The following is a 21,475-nucleotide window of genomic DNA, read 5'->3' as shown; positions in this document are numbered from 1 at the left end:
TCACAGTTTATGTATTCAAGCCAGTGTAGGATAGTGGCTTACTACAATAAGACTAACTGCAGGGATGTGAAATCTCTGCGGAAAATCGCGTTTTTTAAAACAGTAGTCCTCGGAAGAAAAATCATCTTCCGCGTAAAAAATTAATAAAAAATTAACTAAACTGTGGGACTACTGAGTGGTCTCTTCTTTCCCCTCTGAGTCCTCAGAAATCACAGACCACCTAGCCCCTAGTGTAGTTGCTGCTTATGGCAAACAGTGTGGAGTGAGTTTGGCTTTATGCAGCTTTCAGTTATATACTGTTTGAAATAAATAAGTGAACACGTAGTTTTGGACACAGTAAAATGATATGCTATCTTGGGTTCCCAGCCGTGTCTATCAAATGCACGTTGGAAACGATGCACACAAACACATCTCAACATTTGATTCTGACGTGTTGAATTGGTATGCACGCTATTTCAAATGTTCTGACAGTACAGCTTTAATATTTCCCAATAATTTTTCATTGTTCCCTTATTCTTTACCATCAGTATATGAACGATAGCTTGGTGCGGGAGCAAGGCCTGAAGTGATGCTTGTCTTAGACATTTGCCACTTTGGTTAAATCCAAGAGCATGGGCATAGTGATGACAAACCTAGTCACACAATCAGGGCAAACTAGGATTCAAACCAACATGTCTGGCACACCTAAGGGACATAACTCTGCACAGCAAATTGGAATTGTCTTTGATGGGATAGCTCATGGTGATCCAATTCTTCATTCAGTCATCTAAAGGGACACAAATTGCATTATTTTTATTTTTCTTGCTTTCACATTATGTCTTCTTGGAAACATTGCCTGCAGTCCGACTGAAGCAAACGTTGACATACAATCTTCTCATTTAGAGATGAACAAAGTACAGTATATTGGGAAGTGTTCAATTGTAAGACTATTTTAATGTTAAAGATTGGTACTTAACTTGCCTGAACCTATGATTCATGTGTTTATCATGCCATGAGGTTATGCTGTGGAACTTGTACATTTTCTAAATCTATGAAACCACATTGACAATGAAGTTGAAGGTACATGCATGGTCTTACAATATATTTAGTACACCATGGGTGTTGAAGGCAATAATCACTTGGATTTTATCCCTATTGTAATTGTTACTGGACAGTTCAGTCTCTTGTAGTTAATTTTTTTAGCTCTCACATGAGCTATACGATTTTGGGCTAATTAGTGTGTTGCTGTAGCAAATTCATTTTTAGAGTTATTAAAAATGCTAATATTCTTTGATAAGTTTTACAGGGTCAACTGTGGCATAAACCAGAAAGGAATACACAGGTAGTCTGAATACTATGTTTGAAAATTATCACATGAGGCGGTTATGTGATGGTGTGGTTTGTGCTTGGACAAAGGATAGTCCATCATTTGGGTCAATATTGAACCAATTTCTGCAAAGTTGTCTCCCTTTGAGTTTTATTTTCTTGACTGCCATTATCAATTTGTCTGTGAATCTTGAAGGAAAGAGAAAAACTGGGTTATTTGCAAATTCCAGTCAAGTCATCGAACCATCACCTCGCTGTTTTACTGCCTCTCATCTAGCGATTACCCTAATTAGTAATTACACATGGGCTACACACACTGGTAGTGACTGGTCTAAGGCCCGGCAATTCTCTGTGCTGATTTGCGCCCATTACGAATGCCATTATATATATCGGACCGCCTCGTGGCCTAGTGGCAGAGCGGAAGGTCCGAGGTTCGATCCCCGGCCGCATGATACCAAAATACGTTTAAAGATGGTACTTTGGCGCAAAGACTGGTCGACGCAGAGTCAGTATTCTGTGTCTGAGTCTTCTAAGGCGCCACGATTCGCTGTGCAGAGTTGCGTCCCCTAGTCACGGCAGAAACCTATGATTGTGGGTTCGAATCCCGGTTCGCCCCGATTATGTTTCTAGGTTTGTCAGCACCATACATATCGTCATATATCGGAAATACTATCCAAATCCGGCCTGGAGTAGTGTCGCCACCTATCATATGTCGTTCAAAGGCAACCACTGCCACGATGGATCCGTTAAGCTATAGACTTTAGTAGCAGATCGGGAACACATGCGGCCCCTGGGCATACCAACTTGTCTGCTACGTCTTCATCGTATGTTATCCATTTGGCTATAACAAAACAGGGCTTGAGCATTGTATACCTTCTGATATCTAACTGCCGTGGAAAATTGTCTTCAGACTAGATCAGTATATTACGTTGGTTTAGCTATGTTTTGCAGATGTATTTGGTATACAGGAACGTAGTTACCTTCGGTCATTGTTCAGTGGCGATCCAGGTGCCCGGGTGGTATTCAGGTGATTGTGTTTTAGCATTATTCAAAGATAAGGTTTGTGAAAGGGAAAGGAAATAAATTTCGCGAACACCTGGTGTCATCACGCCTATTTGATAGTGATTCATAAGCACATAGTCATGATATAGTCGGAATCGTACACTGGAAAGGGTTTTGTCGTTTTTATTTACAATCATTTTAAAATAATAATACGAATTCTGGTGTCTATCCATGAACTGTCTTTGTCCTTTGATCGACCTTAACTATGCCGAGGCTTTAATGGCAGGAATGGAACAAGCACTGTTCTAAGCAGCCAGAGTTGCGTCCCTTGGCATTAGCAGGATTAGTTGGTCGTGGGTTCAAAACGTCATCGACTGTGTCACTGTTGGTTTTCAACTTTCAACTGACATGTTGTGGTAGTAAGGAAATACAGCCAAACAGTCGCCGTTAAACACAAGTCACTTATTCAGTATTAAGGATCTTCCTTCATTGACGTGACTCGTGTGTACCAAGGCGAATGAAGCGCTATTTAAACCCACCTCTATAGGAGATGCATATAGGAAATAGATTGTAGACATAAATCTACGTGTTTGACAAAATCAATCTGCGCTAGAGCTACTGATATCCCTATCGACAATATATTACTTTGTCAATACATCTCATATTCAAACTGTAAGCTGAGCACTTTTCCTGATTGCGTTTCAAATATTCAATAAGAATATCACTCGGTGATACACGCAGTCGTGATATTAAATACAATATAGCCGAGACATTGTGTTAAGAGAAAATGTCAATGCCACAAAAACAACAAAAGCAGTGCATTCGTGGAAGTGCAGTGAAATAGCTCACATTCACAACACGCGTGTTTTTTTGAGGAAGTGTAACACGTAGGTGTGGAATGTGTTGTAAGATTTAAGCTGCTGTTGTTGGTCACGTTGCGATGGATGGTTGAATATTATTCTGTGTTGGAAACATGTTCTCACCACCTGAACGGGGATGCTACGAAACGATGCTCCGCAAACACGGCGGTGCCCTTTCCATGAAAGTTACACTGCGCGTTGATTACTACCGCGTTAGACTCGGTATCTTCAAACGAGTTCTGACAAAACCGTTTTTGCCATTATACAGTTTACTGTCAATAATTATCCAAACTATCAACCAAACGGAATAAGATGGTTATGTCTGTTAGACATGCGATGGGATGAAAATAATGTAACTACAAGTAATGCGATCAGAATTATACACTAGAACGGAAAAATAAATATATTGTTAGATGGATTCAGAGTGGCGTGGTAGCTTAGTGGGTAAAGCGTTGACTCGCGTGATGAAGGAGACCGGGTTTAATTCTTCACATGGGTAAATGTGTGAAACTCTTTCTGGGTGTCTCCACCGGGACTGACCAGTTCTACTCAGTTGGATAGCTTAGTGGGTAAGGTGTTCGCTCGTCACGCCGAAGAGCCGGGTTCGATTCCCGACATGGGTACAATGTGTGAAGCCCATTTCTGGTGTCCCCCGCTGTGATATTGCTGGAATATTGTTAAAAGCGGCGTAAAACCATACTCACTCATTCACTCCTGATTCAAACCTTCATTACTGCGTTGTTCAACAGCCTTCACTCCAACCACCCATGCACCCACTCTCCACCTGTTATCATGTTTCAGATATAAATCAAGGGCTTAAAGAACGTATGGACATAAACTGATAAAATGTTCACAAAATTCATATATTGTGCGAGCCATGAAAGGCTGTTTGTAACGTTTTACTTTTACTAGTTTGAGGAAGGTATATATAACATCGTGTAGCTGTTTGCTTTAACGACTCATTGCCTGCGAGGTATTACCTTGAAGTCCCGGAAAGCGTGTACCCTGCCAACATTGATGTTTGTGATTCACGATACAATCTCACTTCTTATACGTTGTACAGTACTGTGAGTGTGACAGACAAGTGATGCATGGTGGTTATTTGATAGTGTCTCTGAAAATCTGAACTGTTTTACCCACAAGGCACATGCCGGTCGGCGTGTCAGTCATGGTTTAAATAAGCAGGGAGTTGGGTGTCCAGTTAACAAACACTGAACATTGTTTAGTCGTAGGCTGTGAGCCCGCGCCACTTTGTTTTCAAAGTCATTGCTTGCGAACGATCTATTTTTTGTGTGTGTTTTAAAGCGTAATCACGTCGAGTGTTAGATTTCCGGAGTAATTCAATGAAGAGGCTTATCACTGTTGGAAGGCAGCTGGGGCTACATCTACTACTACAACTAGTAATGTTACTGCTGATGCTCCTACTGCTATTACTGTTGCTACTTTTGCGATCTGATCTTATTACTGGTGCCGATATACCGCCGCTGTCATTGACTACCTTTGCTGCGGCATCTACTACTATACTGATATTGATACTACTACTAATCCTACCACCAGCACTACTACTACTACCACCACCACTACTACCACTACCACTGCAACCCATACTTGTCGTAAAAGGCGACTAACGAGATCGGGTAGCAAGGCTCCCTGACTTGGTTTGATGCATGCCATCGTATCCCAATGCCGTTGATCGATACTCATAATGTCAATCACTGGATTGTCTGGTCAGGACTCGCTTATTTACAGATCGCCGTCATATAACTGGAATATGGCTGAGTGTGGCGTTAAACAAACAAACAAACAAGCAAACAAGCAAACAAACAAACTAAACTACATGATTACTACTGCTAATAATATTAATGCTGATACTTCATTTGACCCTTGCTTGAAAATCCGGGGTAGAATAGGTCTTCAGCAACATGCGCATGATGTCAATCACTGGATTGTCTGGTCCAGAGTCGATTACTTACAGACCGCCGCCATATAGCTGGAATATTGCTGAGTGCGGCGTTAAACAACAAACAAACACACAACAAAACTAATGACCTTCATATAGCGCTATAAAGCAAGGGGTGGGCGGAACAGAAAATAATATGGCTCAGAGACTGTGAGACAGAAAACTACTATAATATTCATTACGCCTACTTCCAAGACCTCACAGCCACTGCTTCTGCTACTGCTGCTGCTGTTGCTGCTGCTGTTGCTGCTGTTGCTGCTACTGTTACTGCTACTCTGCATACGGTATACCCCGCATTGTGTTCATACACTGCATCTCCTGGTGTGGATAATATCAATGCCAACATCACTGGTACTCCCATAATAACAACATCCGACATCCGATGCATAAAACCAATGTTCAACTCCAGACCGATTACTGCAACTTCTACTAGTGCCTTTAATGTCTTCAGCAGATCTGCATCCAAAACCATTACAACAACATGTAAACAGTGTCTGACATGCTCCAAGTCAGCGTGCAGGGTGTTCACTCGCAGATACCGCCTCGTGTTTACATAGTATATTAAACACGGGTAATCTACGACAAGTCGTGGTAGCGAGGTCAACCTGCACTCTCTGTAGCTTTGCCTGGTGTGTGTTACGATGGTTAAACACGCATGGGTCTCTTAGTCATTCATACACACGTGGCCCTGATCAGAAAATCCAGGACTCTTAAAGAGGCTCTCTCTTCGGCATACATGCACTGTTCATTAAAGAGAGCTTTGTTACGATGGGCAAAATCGCATGGACCTCTAGTTAAATCCATTCATACACACGGGCATGACCCCGAACAGTGAACTTTTGATAATAAAAGGGGCTCTCTTCACAACAAAGTTTGTCGGTCAGCTATTAAGTGATTGGTGAACTTGAGATTAACATGCCTCAACATCTCTGAAATGAATGAGATGAAGATATATTTGTTTAGTCGTCTTTCAATATACACTAGAAATTAGTACCCGTGAAGATCAGGGGTAGAATAGTTTTTTTGCGACTTATGCTTGCCATAAAAGGTGACTATGCTTGTTGTAAGAGGCGACTAACGGGATCGGGGGGTCAGGCTCGCTGACTTGGTTGATACATGTCATAGTATCCCAAAGGCTTTGACTGATGCTGATGATGTCAATCACTGGATTGTCTGGTCAAGTTGAACCGGAATGAGTACTACCTTTCCAAACCAAGTATAAGGCATTACACAAGACCCGTGAAGATCCGGGGTAGAATAGGTCTTCAGCAACCCATGCTCGCCATAAAAGGTGACTATGCTTGTTGTAAGAGGCGACTAACGGGATCGGGGGGTCAGGCTCGCTGACTTGGTTGATACATGTCATAGTATTCCAAAGGCTTTGACTGATGCTCATGATGTCAATCACTGGATTGTCTGGTCGGGACTCGCTTATTTACAGACCGTCGTCATATAGCTGGGATATTGCTGAGTGCGGCGTTAAACAACAAACAAACTAGATTCATTAATTTGTTGAATGATAACGAAGGTGCAGCCTTGTGAGTGAATATGGTTTTACGCCGCATTTAGCAATATTCCAGCAATATAACGCGCGGGGGACACCAGAAATAAGCTTCACACATTGTACCCATGTCGGGAATCGAACCCAGGTCTTCGGCGTGACGAGCAAACGCTTTAACAACCAGACTACCCGACTGCCCATGCAGCCTTTTGAAGAGAGACTTTTTCGTTTTTTTAAATTCAAACAAAATATTAAAGGATTACCTTTCGAGTTTCTGTTAGGCTGGGGAAATATTTGGTTCAAGGTCAACTATTTCATTTTGATGTCTTGGAGCTGAAATATTTTATTGAACATAAACAGATGCTCAATTATTTAAAAAGAACTAAATAGATAAAAACAACGAACTATATTCTTTGGTAAGGGGTGCCCACATAATCCATAGCACAATGTAAGGTGCCTGTGATTTGACCACTGAAAGCTGGAAAGTTTCATCCAGTCTTCTAAAGCCACCATTAGTCAACAGCCTGAAACTCCTTGTACGGCTGTGCGGAGTTACCTCCCTTAGAGTAGCGCGTGACATGGTTTGGTTCGGGTTAGTTTACGGCAACGCTACCGATCGATCTTCTCCAAGATGACAGAAGTCATGCATGTGCTTCCGATTTGTCCCCAGTCACGCCAAACCATACACGACTCAGTGTTTAGAAAGTGATTCACGCCATTGTGGTGGAGGATAGTTTATATCCGGTTTTCCGGTTGACCCCAGAACATTCCTCTGCGGTATCATCATGGACGCGAGAAAGTGTGACCCACGAGAAGTGTATGTAGCTCATGTAATAGAATCACTGCTATAACGAGGGGTGTATAGAGTCCATAGACTCCCTAATATAACGAGGAGTGTATATATTCCAGAGACGCCCTACTATAACGAGGGGTGTATAGAGTCTACAGACCCCATACTATAACGAGAGTCGTATGTTATCGGAAAAAAAATGATTGTCGCAGAAAGTTAAAAAAAATACAACTTTGCTTCAGACTTTAATAAATATCTAGAAATATGCCAAGCGGAAAAAATAGATTGTCGCAGAAAATTAAAAAAAATACATCAATGCTTCAGACTTAAATAAATAGAATTTTTCCAAGCACAAAAAATACATTGTCGAAAGTTAAAAAAATAAATATTTAGACTGATTGTTTTGATTAATACGGGGGCACGGGTGGCCCAGTCGTCTAAGGCGCCGCGATTCGCTGTGCAGAGTTGCGTCCCTTGGACACGCCAAAAACCTCTGATTGTGGGTTCGAATCCCGGTTCGCCTCGATTATGTTTCTGTGTTTGTCAGCACCATACCCGTGCTCGTGGGTTTCACCGAAGTGTTAAACGTCTAAGACCCTGCATCACTTCGGGCTTTCCCCCCACGTTAAGCTGACACGCCGCGATATAACTGGAATAATGTTAAAAGCGGCGTTAAACCCAACTCACTCGCTTAAATTAATACAAAATCTGGTTTGAGGTGTTTATGTGCGATATCTAAAGGAAGCGGTCGTAAAAGAAAATGTTCGTGGCCACAATATTTGTATGCCTTCTATTGTGTGAACGTTGTGGGGTTGGGACGGGCAACTCGGGTACTCGGGTCGGGTGGGTACTGAGTAGGACCCGGGTACCCATAGGACTACCCGGACCCCTGGTTAGTCACGTGATATATTGTTTCATTAAAAAAAATCACTATATAACAACATGGTCACACGATAATTTTAAGTCTCTAATGTTCGCATTTCTTCATGACTATGAACACGTTCCTTCTGACTTATTTACGTTTAAACAAAGCAAAAACTTCAGTCAACTTCAGTGTATGCATGCCCTAATCGTTTTATACGTGTATCTAAATACATTCTGCCAGGTCTACTGTCAAACTATTCCCAATCGGACATTTTGTACCTATCTCTTGACACCAACAGCGGGTACCCGGGTAGGGTCGAGTAATAGGGGTGTGGGTATCCGGGTAGTACATTTGGACTCGTCCCAGCCCGAGCACGTTGACATTCTATGTGAGTGTCACTCATCATGATTCCAGTTGAAATGAAACGATTGTGTTTCTTGTTTTTATAAAACAAACACGTTTCCCTGTTTACCTGTATTCAAACAGAACTGCATCATAAAGTAATCACATGTCTGTACTACGATGCGAGATTTAACTAGACTCGGTAGTAAGCGTGTTGGCATTGATCTTGATAACGTCATATTAGTCCGCCATACAGATCCTGAAAGAAATATATCCAATACAGCCCATGCAAGTCATTAATAGTTGGCAAGTCTAGATTACTACAGTCTGAAAATGAAGAAAGTTTCTTGGCTCCCTCTTGTTATATTTTATCGTCATTATTTAACAACTATTTTTTCGGCCAAAAAAATAACTCATTTATGATACTTATAATTAGTTTATATATAGCATCCAGTGACTTTTTTTCCAAACTTGAAAAGTGCAAATTGTGCTTATAGTTGCAAGATGAAAATCTAAGAAGTGATTTTTGCCCAGTGATTATATTGGGATTATTCTCATTTTATACGATAGACTATTTACAGGGTGGATAGGCTGCGTTGATAAACAGCAACGTTGGCAATCACAAACATCACTCTCGGAAACACCAGAAGCCAATTTAGTAGTGTAGTACATGCATCATCTTGTAGACCTCCAGCTCATCACGCGCAGGTTGGGATATAGAACGTATTAAACCACGACAACATTGTCCGCGGCCTGGCATTAACTAACAGAAATTGTAAGTAAAACACCACTTGGCTATAATGGAACTTACTTTCATGTATTTGATGATAGAATAATTTGCCGAAACGTGTGTCGCCTGCGTGATTATAGCACGCGAATACCACACCGAAGACCAAGGAATGTAATCTTCTGCCACGGCGAAATGAAAATTCTGTGGAAATGAGAATGATTATTTCCAAACATCAAGACGTGTTGTTTATACTTATGAACGATGATAATTCATACTTTTTCAGTATGTCATGAGCTGTTACGTTAAACATTGAAGAGCTTTTCGTGATAAGGGTTTATGTTTTCTCATAGAGGGTCCATCAACATGAGCAAGTAATATAGAGGGAATTCATAAATATTCTCCAGATGGCCCGATATTAATTGTATACTTGCCCCCCAAGCAGGCGTTTCATAGAGCGATATGCACGCGCGCTTGGCTGGGGGAACATAGGTCACGTGCATCACGCTGGGGCAAATCAGAGTGTTCTCACACTTAATCTTTGAAAAGTTTTGAAACAAGGTTATCACAACTATGTTCAACAATGGAAAATATAATTTAAGATTCTTCGAAAGCTGTCCATGGTAGAAATAGTTTCTGGTGCTTCAATTCAACGACAGAAGTTTAAAACGTAGAAATAAAAATATGAAATAACAGAGCTAGGCAAAAATCTGGCAGACTGCCACTTGCAGTGCCGTATTGGAGCGTCACAAATCAGTGTTGAGAACCCCCAACTTCCCATTTTAGAAATTCAGAAGCCAGAGTGGACCGGTAAACCCTACGGCGCTGCGCTTTACAGCGAGGCCAATTTTGAACGGAACTCCACCGAGCGCCAGGCATCGGGAGCCCCACGCTTATAGAACGTGTACCAAACGGGACAGCTTGACTGGACAGATCAGCCGGAATTTATCAGCGATCAATGTTCAGAAGTGTCAACCAGACACACGCTCCGATAGTGGTGGTCTCACTCGCCTATATAAACCGTCCCTTTCCCTCACAATTTCGAAACTTGTGTCTTGATTACGCATTTCGCTATAAAATCAGTTTAAGGTTAATATATTTTATCAACAATGATATGAGACAGTTGATATTGTATATACAATGTGGTAAATTAATAATACGCGGTAAATATCCTATTGTTTAATTATAATGCAGAATATACATAAAACAGCGAGATCTGAATTTTAGATATCTTCGGCCATTTCCGCTCTCATATACCGGTGATGAGCTGCAGCTGTTACCGCATGAAAAAAGATCCGACAAACTATTTCCTAACTCCGCCTTTATAATTGGGGGAATTACCATTTTGCGAGTAGCGATTTGAGATTTTTAACTTGCAAATTGTGATAAATAGTTCGATGATTTCATTTTGTGTATTGTACTTTGAGACTGCACATGCATCGTATACTTAAAACTATTATACTTGAGAAGGAGACAGGTTTTATCAAGAAAACTTGACTGGACAATTGGAGAGCCAAAATGAAATAAGGATCTTTACCCACATGTCCTCAGTGAAATAAAATTTGTGAAATAGGTTTGTCAGCACCATACCCTTGTGCTCGTGGGTTTCACCGAAGTGGTAAACGTCTGAGACCTGCATCACTTCGGGCTTTCCTCCCACATTAAGCTGACACGCCGTGATATAACTCAGTTTTGTTTTAACTCAGTAGAGACTGAGGGTCCACTTCTTAATTAAATTGTAACATGTATGATGATTTACGTTATAATGTAATGAACGCTATGTGTGAGTGTATGCCAGATTTCATAAACTTATCTTCAACCGAGAAATTTATAACATTACTCAGATGTGAACACGTGTGTTATACTCTTTGTAAGTTAATTGATCAAATGTTCCAAAGACGCTTGTCACTCATTTGATTCTGTGTGCGCTTTTCTGAATGTATGTCATTATGCTTGCGAATAGTAGTATTTCTACTTGTGATCAATGTTATACTTGTAATGTTTAGTGTCGGTGGGGATAAATGCAACTCTGTGTTGGGTGTTTGTGTGGGTGGGGGTGGGGGGTGGGGGTGGGGGGGGGGGGGGCGTATAATGTACGTATGGTGTGTGTGCGCGCATGCGTTCGTATGTGTGTGTGTGTGGCGTATAATGTACGTATGGTGTATGTGTACGTGTGTGCTTGCGTATGTGTGTGTGTGGTTATAATGTATGTATGTGTGTGTGTGTGTGTGTGTGTGGTTATAATGTACGTATGTGTGTGTGTGTGCGTGTATTTGTGTGTGTGCGTGTATTTGTGTGGTATGGTGTGTGGTGGGGTTGGGGTGGGTGTTCGGATATCTACGTGTTTGTATGATTGCGTGCGTGATTATAAGTATTTTGGCGTGTGCGTGCGTGCGTGCGTGCTCATAACCCAATCTTAACTTTAAACATTGTGTTAGTATATGTCTTATTTTACCTTATCCATATCATGACGTTATAATTTGCTTTTATGTCTAAGTGTCTCGTAGGCCATACCTGGTCGGATGTTATATTTTATTGTTTGTGTACGTGTTTTAGTATGAAGTGTATATAGAATCCCCTTATGTGGACTGACGCACAGTCTCTGAAATTATATAGTCTTGATAGGAGCCCCAGTGAACCTGTGGGAAATCTAGACTTGATCATTATATAGCATGACAGTAAGGGCTGGGCGGAAAGGAACATAATATGGTTCAGTTACTGTGAGACAAGACTAACCCCTAAGGGTGTGTATAAAAGTCCAGTTTCCACCCTTGCCGAACTAGGCTGGTATTATGGAGTTACATTTTGGCTGGACTAACGAGTCTATTTCATAGCCCAATCGAAATCGCGCACCGAAATCGAAATCCGGTTCGTAAAGTGTCATGCAGATTTCGGTCGACTGCAGGATTTTCAAAGCATGTTGTCAACAGATATTTTCTAAATCTTTTCATGTTTTTAATCAAGGTGCTCACGTGATTTGATGCACTTCGCGTTGTAAGACTCGTTTCATCACTATATAGATCTTCATTATCGATCAGACCGTCTTGACTGGGCGCCACCGTTTTGTTTGAAGCAAATGCAAGTTATACGAGAGGTTGAATCTGATTGGTCAATAGGAGAGGCATAGAAAGGACATAACTCGTAGTAGCCACTGGTGGCGCTACGATCGAGCCCAGGAATGTTCCAGCCTAGTTCAGCAAGGGTGGAAACTGGACTTTTATAGTCAGTTAACTCACTTGCCTCGGGAAGATGATGATGTGGATACCCCAGTCTCAGTGTTTGGAAATTGCCGATTGCTGACGATGCTGGCGTCACAGAGGTATTATATTTAAAACCACAACGTTAATGTATATTGAACCAACATTCTCATTTATCTTCCTTTCATTTATGTAACGGGGTTTAATTTATACTGACATTCAATTCAAAGATACCAGTCTGGAAGGCGGATAAGAATCCGGCGGTTTATATAGGCGAGTGAGACCACCACTATCGGAGCGTGTGTCTGGTTGACACTTCTGAACATTGATCGCTGATAAATTCCGGCTGATCTGTCCAGTCAAGCTGTCCCGTTTGGTACACGTTCTATAAGCGTGGGGCTCCCGATGCCTGGCGCTCGGTGGAGTTCCGTTCAAAATTGGCCTCGCTGTAAAGCGCAGCGCCGTAGGGTTTACCGGTCCACTCTGGCTTCTGAATTTCTAAAATGGGAAGTTGGGGGTTCTCAACACTGATTTGTGACGCTCCAATACGGCACTGCAAGTGGCAGTCTGCCAGATTTTTTTGGCCAAATTAGGCCTATTATTTCAACGTTTTATATAATAATGTAGTGAACTTCTTGTTTTCATTAAATATAAATATATTACAAAAGATGGTGAAAAAACCCACTCAGTGTTGGATGCGTTTATCCACATCACATTTCATGGTGAGTAATGCTTCCATTTATTGGTCACATAGCATATCACTTGGACACATGCTTCTCTTCCCTTTGAACGGTATTTCAGTTACCGTATGTCAGGGCGAGGAAGCTTGGCGTGAAAGGAAGGCCCGAAGTGTTTTTGTTTGTTTGTTTGTTGTTTAACGCCACACTCCGCAATATTCCAGCTGTATGATGGCGGCATGGAAATAATCGAATCTTGGACCAGACAATCCAATGATCAATATATTGTGAGCAACGATCGGCACAATCGGGGTACGATGACACGCAATCAACTGAATCGCCGAGCCTGACCACCCTATCCATTTGCCCGCCTCTTACGAACAGCTATAGTTGGTGGGGACCAATTCCAAACCCGACGGTGTACCGTGTCTCATGCAATGGGATATAATCTCACTGTTTTTATTTTGTGATAAGATCTGTTTTTCGACGTGCATTTTGACATATTTGTAAAAGTTATCCTTATCAGTAGCCGATTTACTCAAGCCGAGTTTCAGATATTTATCACCCATATTAAGTGGCGGCACATTTCCTGAAGGTGGAGGCCATTTAACAAACGGACTGACACAATACGATGTTTACTCTACAGTTTATTTGCGAGTTACGTTAAATCAAGTGCTGCTGAAGATTCCATTGCGACGTATCTTTGTCACGTGTTACTTCAGGACTTCCAGCCTTTTAGTATGACTCGATGATTATCTTTAAGGGACTTCTTAGCACAGCCCTCTTGGTTTATTTGTGTAATGACTGGAGATAGCTTTGGTCATCCTTGGTAGTTTCTTGGAAAGCAGATCTTGACTTGAGACGGTCTAAATATTCCCTGATCTTTGGATGGTTTTGGAAAAGTTCCCCGTCTTTTAGTAGGGAGCAGACGTAGATGTCGTACCCCAGTACACAGTCGGCAGCGGTGATTCTGAAACACGTGATTGACGGGATGGGTGAGCTGGCCAGTGAGTGAGTGAGTAGAGGGGCAAACTGGCGACAGAGTATATGAGCGAGTGAGTGGAATTTAAAAACGATATGAACATATCGGGCGTACAACGAAATGTCTCTTACGGTTTGAGAAATGTCGAAAGCGACGTCTTGAACGTATATCACGATCATGGGTATTGTGTCGACAGACAGTCGGCGCGAATTTGGGAATTGATATCACGCCGATGATTAACGGATTCATTTTGGGCTGTGGCGTAGACCACTGGACTTCCGTGCCCCTCCACCCCAGTAGAGTGTAAAACGCGGTACATGTCTAATAAAGACGCGTCTCTGGACTTTTGCCCCACGTTAAGATGTCACGACGTGATGGTAGACTGGAGTTATCTCCCCTGGGGATGATCCATGGTAGATGTCGCCTTGTGTCTTTGCTTGGTAAAACCTCAAGTTATATGTTCAATACGTCCCAACAATTACTATTATAGTCGAGTTACTGTTGCGGAATTAAATTTAAAATATTGTGTTATGTCTGCCGGAGAGGATACTGTTCAAAGCAGAATTAAAACTCACTCACTCACTCACCTCTTCACTCAAGACATAACAGAATATATACTGTTGAAACAAATCGTATAGTATCCCTCTCGTCACATCTGTCATACGACTCGCGTGAATAAAAGTACTGAATATTAATGCTTTGAAATATAACTTAAGTAAACTATAGTTTATGACAGACGCACTTGTCTCCACAGAGGAAGTCTCTCCCCTCCAGTCTGTTGGAGAGATGGTCCAGGCAGGTGTTCAGCTTGTCTCTCATCCTCGCCTGTCTCTCCTCTGTCTCCGCAACCTTCAACAACCACATGTCGCAGAAGAACTCCAATAGTTCGTCCAGGGTGGAGTTGGCGTACATGATGAAGCTGAAACACCGAGTCACACCAAGTAAAACCGATCAACACCGAGTAACACCGAGTCTCACTGAGTCACATGGAGTAACACCGTGTAACACCGAGTCACACCGAGTAACAACGAGTATCGCCGATTCACACCGAGTAACGACGAGAATCAACAAGTAACACCGGGTAACACCGAGTAACCCCGAGTTATATAGTCACATTGAGGTACACTGACACCAAGTTACAGAGTAAAACCTAGTACCACTGAGTAAAACCGAAGTAAAGCCGAGTGACACGGAATAAAACTGAGTAACACCGAGAAACAGCGATAGAACCACCTAGGATATAATCACTAGTCGGATATTTAGGGTCAACGTACTCGTAATAGTCCTTCCTGTCCTTGGGGTCCGGCACGAGTTTCCCGTATCTGTCTGCCAGGTACATGTTGATGGCCCCTGACTCTAGCATGGTCCCCTCCCCGGGGATGACCAGGGCGGGGATAGTTCCGTGGGGGTGGACGTCCCTGCGGTAGGCGATGCTGGCCGCCTCATCCATGTTTGGCTTGTAGTGGATTAGTTTGAAGTCCTCTTCAACACCCATTTCTGTGTATATTGAGAGTGTATAATTGGTTTATACGTGACGTGGCTTGAAATCAAATATTTGTCAAAATGTCACAAGGTTATAATTATATTATATTGCCATGTTAAAAGGACCTTATCAATGTGTTGCTACAACACATAGAGAAGTTACCAAAGACCGCATTAATTGGATGTGGAGTCAGATGTGATATGGAGTCAGGCAGCACATGGAGTCAGACTTACTTACTTGGAGTCAGATGTCACGTTGAGTCATATATCTCATGGCGTCAGGTGTGATATGGGGTCAGATGTCACGTGGAGGCAGTTGTCACATAGAGTCAGGTGTCACGTGGAATCATATCTCATGGCGTCAGGTGTGATATGGAGTCAGATGTCACGTGGAGGCAGTTGTCACATAGAGTCAGGTGTCACGTGGAATCACATATCTCATGGAGTCAGATGTGATATGGAGTCAGATGTCACGTGGAATCACATATCTCATGGAGTCAGGTGTGATATGGAGTCAGGTGTCGCGTGGAGGCAGTTGTCACATAGAGTCAGGTGTCACGTGGAATCACATATCTCATGGAGTCAGGTGTGATATGGAGTCAGGTGTCACGTGGAATCACATATCTCATGGAGTCAGATGTGATATGGAGTCAGGTGTCACGTGGAATCACATATCTCATGGAGTCAGGTGTCAACGTGAAGGCAGTCATGGGGAGTTAATGTTAATGATTAATATATCCATATTTTTTTTACACAAAACGTAAATAATGTAATACTGTTTTTTTTTTGACGTTATGTAAAGGAGAAACTACGGCCCCTCGGTATATTCCCAAATGTCAGGGCTTACAATCTAAAGTAATCCCGAGGAGAAGTGGTTTGTCCAAGTTGTAAAAAAACGCATCACATAGACAGTAAGAAAACATCAAGATACCTTATAGTGATACAATACAGTATCTGGTATAAAAGGAATTCGATCACATGCAGAATGGACTAACTGGACTCATGGGAAAAGAGTGAGTTAAAAATCTAAACATGATATGTGAGGTTGGAGGTTCGATTCCCGTCATCCATAAGACTATCCTTGTCTTCGATTTTAGAACATTGGACGTTTGAAACACCAAGTACAAATTTATAAGTATAGAAGTATTAGAAGGAGTGTTTACAAACAAACCATGTAAGCCCCCACAGAAGGTTTTACAATCATTATAAACCAGACTACAAGGGACTACATTTAAACTATTGCGCTCTATAGGGGAATTCAACCATTTGAAAACCCCCTCACGGGGTAACACACACACATAGGATGTTTAAAAGCGTGTTGTATCTCTATACTTACCCGAGTGACCACCAGGACTGACATGTGACTATTTACCTTTAATGAGCCAGATATTCCTCACAGATCGGTACAGGGGATGATAATATAGTGTCATCTTCTCTGCCATGTTGAAGTGTGTCGAGAGGAATATGTTTTCGCGCTGGAGGAAGACTAAAGTTTCGGAGCTGATCTCGACCCACTTGTTGCCTGGAAGCTGGTGACCTTTCGGATGCAGTGATGGCCGCACATTTGCATAGCGAGGCTTGTTACAGCGGCTGCAGTGACGACCGCACATTTGCATAGCAAGGCGTGTTACAACGGCTGCAGTGATGGCCGCACATTTGCATAGCGAGGCCTGTTACAACGGCTGCAGTGATGGCCGCACATTTGCATAGCGAGGCTTGATACAACGGCTGCAGCTTACTCCAAGGCTGTACTGAAAGATAAGTCGTGGAAGGGTAGAAATTCTATCCTCCTAATAGGAAAGTCTGGATAAGCGGACATTACTCCAGTCTCTTTGGGGACAATTTGTTTAATTAACAATAATTGCCTTAGAGACTTGTGCAAGTCTACAAAGGCTGCGATGAATCAATACACGGAGGGTAGCGCGACCTACATTGCGACACCAGTGTATAAAAGGGACCGGGTTTGCGCTCAACGTTCAGTTCATGTGTCAGGTACGGTGGCTCATAAGGGACATATGGAGTCTGTTTTTCAATATTTTGATATTTCACTTACTGTTATCGTAACCTTTTGCAAATTAACACAATTTGTCATACAAATATGTGATAAATCATGTATAAAGAAGATATTGAATCGCTGAAAAGTGAAGCGAAACTTTCAAAAACTAAAATGAAAATGTCTAAAACAAAAACGAAACTTTCAAAAACTAAAATGAAAATGTCAAAAACAAAAACGAAAATGTCAAAAACAAAAGCGAAAATGTCAAAAACTAATATGAAAATACAGAAAACTAATTCCACCGCTCTGATCATATTCCCACCGCGGTGATATCTGTGTTAAATTGCAAAAGGTTACGATAAAAGTAAGTGAAATATCAAAATATTGAAAAACAGACTCCATGTCCCTTATGGGCCACCGTAGTCAGGTAAGTTTCTGCGGCCACCAGCTGTTAGGCGTTGACATAATGGGCTGCCAAACCATTACTCGTGAATTTGGATTCTAATCAACATGTAGACATCGATCGGTTCCTGACAACTCAGATGCACCCCGAATTGACATTTTGTTTTTGGAATACGCGTACTAAGATAATCCCCGTGGAGATTTCAGGTCGGAATAGGTCCCCATTACCCCATGCTTGTCGTACGAGACTACAGTAAACTACGGTTATAACGAACACGCTTATAACGAACTGACGGATATAACGAACTTACTTTTTGGTCCCGACTATTTGCTGTAGTTATGCTGTTTATATGCTTATAACGAACTACGGTTATAACGAACTAAAATTAGTAGTCCCTTTGAGTTCGTTATAACCGTACTTTACTGTTGTTTAAAATGTAGTCCCAGAAATACAGTCATCGTATTTGAAAATATGTATCTACAAAATATAAAGTAAAAACAAGGGCTTCGGTCCTGCCCCACACTAAAACACGGGTTACATGGGGTTTCTCCTTAGGACTTCGCATTCGCATACCATTCTGCCAGTTTGATACCAGTATTCGAATCTGGTACAGGCGAACAAATGTTAGACAGTGCAAACATCAACCCGTGTCGCCGGGCTTGTTTTAACTGGGTCAATACTCAGGCGCTAAGGACCCGGCCACAACTGTAGACGCTTCTTGAGAACCAGGCCGTTAGCTCTAGGAATACCGATGTTTTAAGGGAAGAACTATCAGTGTTAAAAAAAAATGCATTGAATTATTAGATCTGCCTTCATAATTGTCAGAACAGTGCATGCATAATTCATGACGATTTGTAAAACACGTGCTGCGTGTACCAAGAACCATAATAGTTTTTCGAACCCAGGATCGGATGTTGGACGTTAAGGGAAGCAACTCTGCAAAGCAAGTACAGGCGCTTGAATCTAATGGGTCATCCGTGAAAATATTCTGAGCAAACAATCACCTATTAACACGTCCTACATTTTTATTTGCATGTGCCTTATTCACACACGCACGCACGCACACATATGTAAAAAATTGGAACATGTTGACCCGATAAGAGACCGTCCACATATCTATGGACTTGTCTTTAAGTTGAGCCGTGGAGCAAGGCTACTGAAATGCCGTGTTTTCTATGTCTACATCACTGTTACCTCGGTCAGCTGCACAAGTGATTCAACACTATGTGATCAGGTGATCTACGCCCACTCAACCCTTATTAAGCCAGATATTTCGAACGGAACGATACCGTGGATACCACGGAATATTGATCTCCACCATCACGAAGCAAGACCTTGTTGAGCTGACCCGACAGTTCATTCATTTATCTTGTGCACAAGGAGTTTGTTATTCGAGGGGTGAATGATTGTACCGGCAGCCTTGGCCTGCTTCCGATCAGTGGTCGTGTCAGGTGACACGTTTACTTAGACAAAGATATAGTCTATGAAATCTCTCCTCCAAACTTGTTTTCCTAGTGATTTCGAATGTGGAATTGGATAGACTTGCTTTCATATAATCTAGATCGGTTTGTTTTAATAAAATACACATATTCCACAGTCATAGTGCTGGATTAACGTTGACCGTTTTGGTAGACTTATATATAGTCTATAAAGTTATGTATGAGGTTAAATAAACATAACTCTTTAAAGGGACTTTTATCCTCATGTCCAGTCTGGACCAGACAATCAAGTGATTAATGAGCAATTGGGATCGATGACATGCATCAACCAAGTCAGCGAGCCTGACCACCCGATCCCGTTAGTCGCCTTTTACGACAAGCATAGTCACCTTTTACGGCAAGCATGGGTTGCTGAAGACATATTGCATTGATTTAGATGACAACATTTGTGGGAACAGTTACTTATTACTGTTTAAAGGCCACTATGACTTGGTGGGGTGTGTGTGTGTGTGTGTGTGTGTGTGTGAGTGTCGGGCTCCTGAAACTGTTAAGGTCTCCCCGCTAGCTCCTGGGGCTCCTAAGGTCTCCAAGTCGGAGTAACATTTCAATCGCTTTGTGACAGGGGGCCCTGGTAGTTAGGGGTAACGATGGAGAGAACTGGTGTGAGCACTTTAAAACTTCAAATACACAATAAAAACAGTTGTGCAAAACAACAATAGAGTAATTTTGTAAGCTCACCAATATTTAAATAAAATAGGAAAATCTCCTAAATGGTGATTTTTGTTTGTTTGTTGTTTAACGCCGCACTAAGCAATATTCCAGCTATATGACGGCGGTCTGTAAGTTATCGAGTCTGGACCAGACAATCCAGTGATAAATTGACATCATGATGTCATGACATCAGTGAGGGTCGTCTCCGCTCGTCCTGTAGAGCCTGATTCAGCTGCTGGACATTGGCAGGCTCTTTTGGTCGACGTCGGAGTTGTCTCCCCAGATGCTTCCCGAGAAGAACATTCATTTGTACTTCAGTTTATCAGTTTTTTTTTATCTAAATGCAGTTGTCCAGTATTTCGGGTTACAATACATCTCTCATTACAGTAAAGCTATTATTAACCTGGTGTTACACCACCGCAACGGAGGAGGTTGATACAATAACTAATGATGATCAGATCCGTGTCATTGATTTATTCGATTTGCCCAAATGGCGTCTACATGAAGGAATCATCGTGACGACAAACGCTAAACATTGCGCCACAACTTGATACTGACTCTTACCAACCGTCTGTTGTCATCATTACACGTGGACAATATTTGATAAAATAAGGGGACCTAAATTCTTTTTAAACTTTAGCATAAAAAAACAGACAAAATACTACCAGTTCTGAAGGGCTAACACTGATTCTAAAGCTTATCTTTACATCAGTCTAAAGTTTCCAAGTTTCATTGTTAAGAGCATGGACCTACACTTTTATTAAAGGTAACAGCCACACGTGTGATCTGCACCTGAGTGTATATAATAGACATTAATAGACATAGACTACATTGTGGTCTCTGTCTGCACAAGGTGTCTTGAGAGAGGGGAGCATTGAGATCCCGGCTGGGGTGTGGGGTGTGGGATGTGTGGGGTGTGTGTGTGTTACTTTGGGGGTTGCGTTAGTCCTAATGGGTACATTATACTGGACAGGAACAAGATCGACTAATATAAACAAACCCATATTTTCAACTTAGCTCTGCATGTGTGGACAGACCCAAGAGCTGAAAAGGGGAAGAGCACGTGATTGTCGTCTGCATGGATTATGGAGACCCGAGGATACAATAGACAGTCAGTGATTTGTATTGCGTTTGTTTAACAGTACGTGGATATTGTTTTGTTTGTCGCTTTACATCGTAGTTGACAATATTCCAACATTATGCGGCCTCCTGTAAATATGTCTGGGCTAGGCAAAC

The 21,475-nt window shown here is 41.9% G+C and overlaps 1 protein-coding gene across 1 annotated transcript; it reads right to left on the bottom strand.

The window, feature by feature from the left end:
- Positions 1–13,929: 13,929 nt before the first annotated feature.
- Positions 13,930–17,239, bottom strand: LOC139469296 (glutathione S-transferase 1-like). The gene is made up of 4 exons (XM_071251434.1): positions 17,063–17,239; positions 15,483–15,705; positions 14,951–15,127; positions 13,930–14,196 (listed from the first exon to the last, which is right to left on the bottom strand). The coding sequence occupies exons 1-4, from the start codon at positions 17,130–17,132 to the stop codon at positions 14,016–14,018; spliced, it is 651 nt and encodes a 216-aa protein (XP_071107535.1). The 5' UTR covers positions 17,133–17,239; the 3' UTR covers positions 13,930–14,015.
- Between the last annotated feature and the right edge of the window lie 4,236 nt (positions 17,240–21,475).

Source organism: Haliotis cracherodii, unplaced genomic scaffold (genome assembly GCF_022045235.1).
Source record: "Haliotis cracherodii isolate W230 unplaced genomic scaffold, xgHalCrac1.p SCAF_2, whole genome shotgun sequence".
NCBI classification, from domain to species: Eukaryota; Metazoa; Mollusca; class Gastropoda; order Lepetellida; family Haliotidae; genus Haliotis; species Haliotis cracherodii.
Note: the sequence above shows the minus strand (reverse complement) of the source record. Positions and strands in the feature narration are given on the sequence as shown.

Excerpts from the sequence above, each read along its gene's own strand:
- LOC139469296 (XM_071251434.1), bottom strand. The coding sequence starts at position 17,132 with ATGGCAGAGAAGATGACACTATATTATCATCCCCTGTACCGATCTGTG. Across the intron at positions 15,706-17,062 it reads GAATATCTGGCTCATTAAAG|AAATGGGTGTTGAAGAGGAC; the intron begins GTAAATAGTCAC and ends CAATATACACAG. Across the intron at positions 15,128-15,482 it reads GACAGGAAGGACTATTACGA|CTTCATCATGTACGCCAACT; the intron begins GTACGTTGACCC and ends TCGGTGTTTCAG.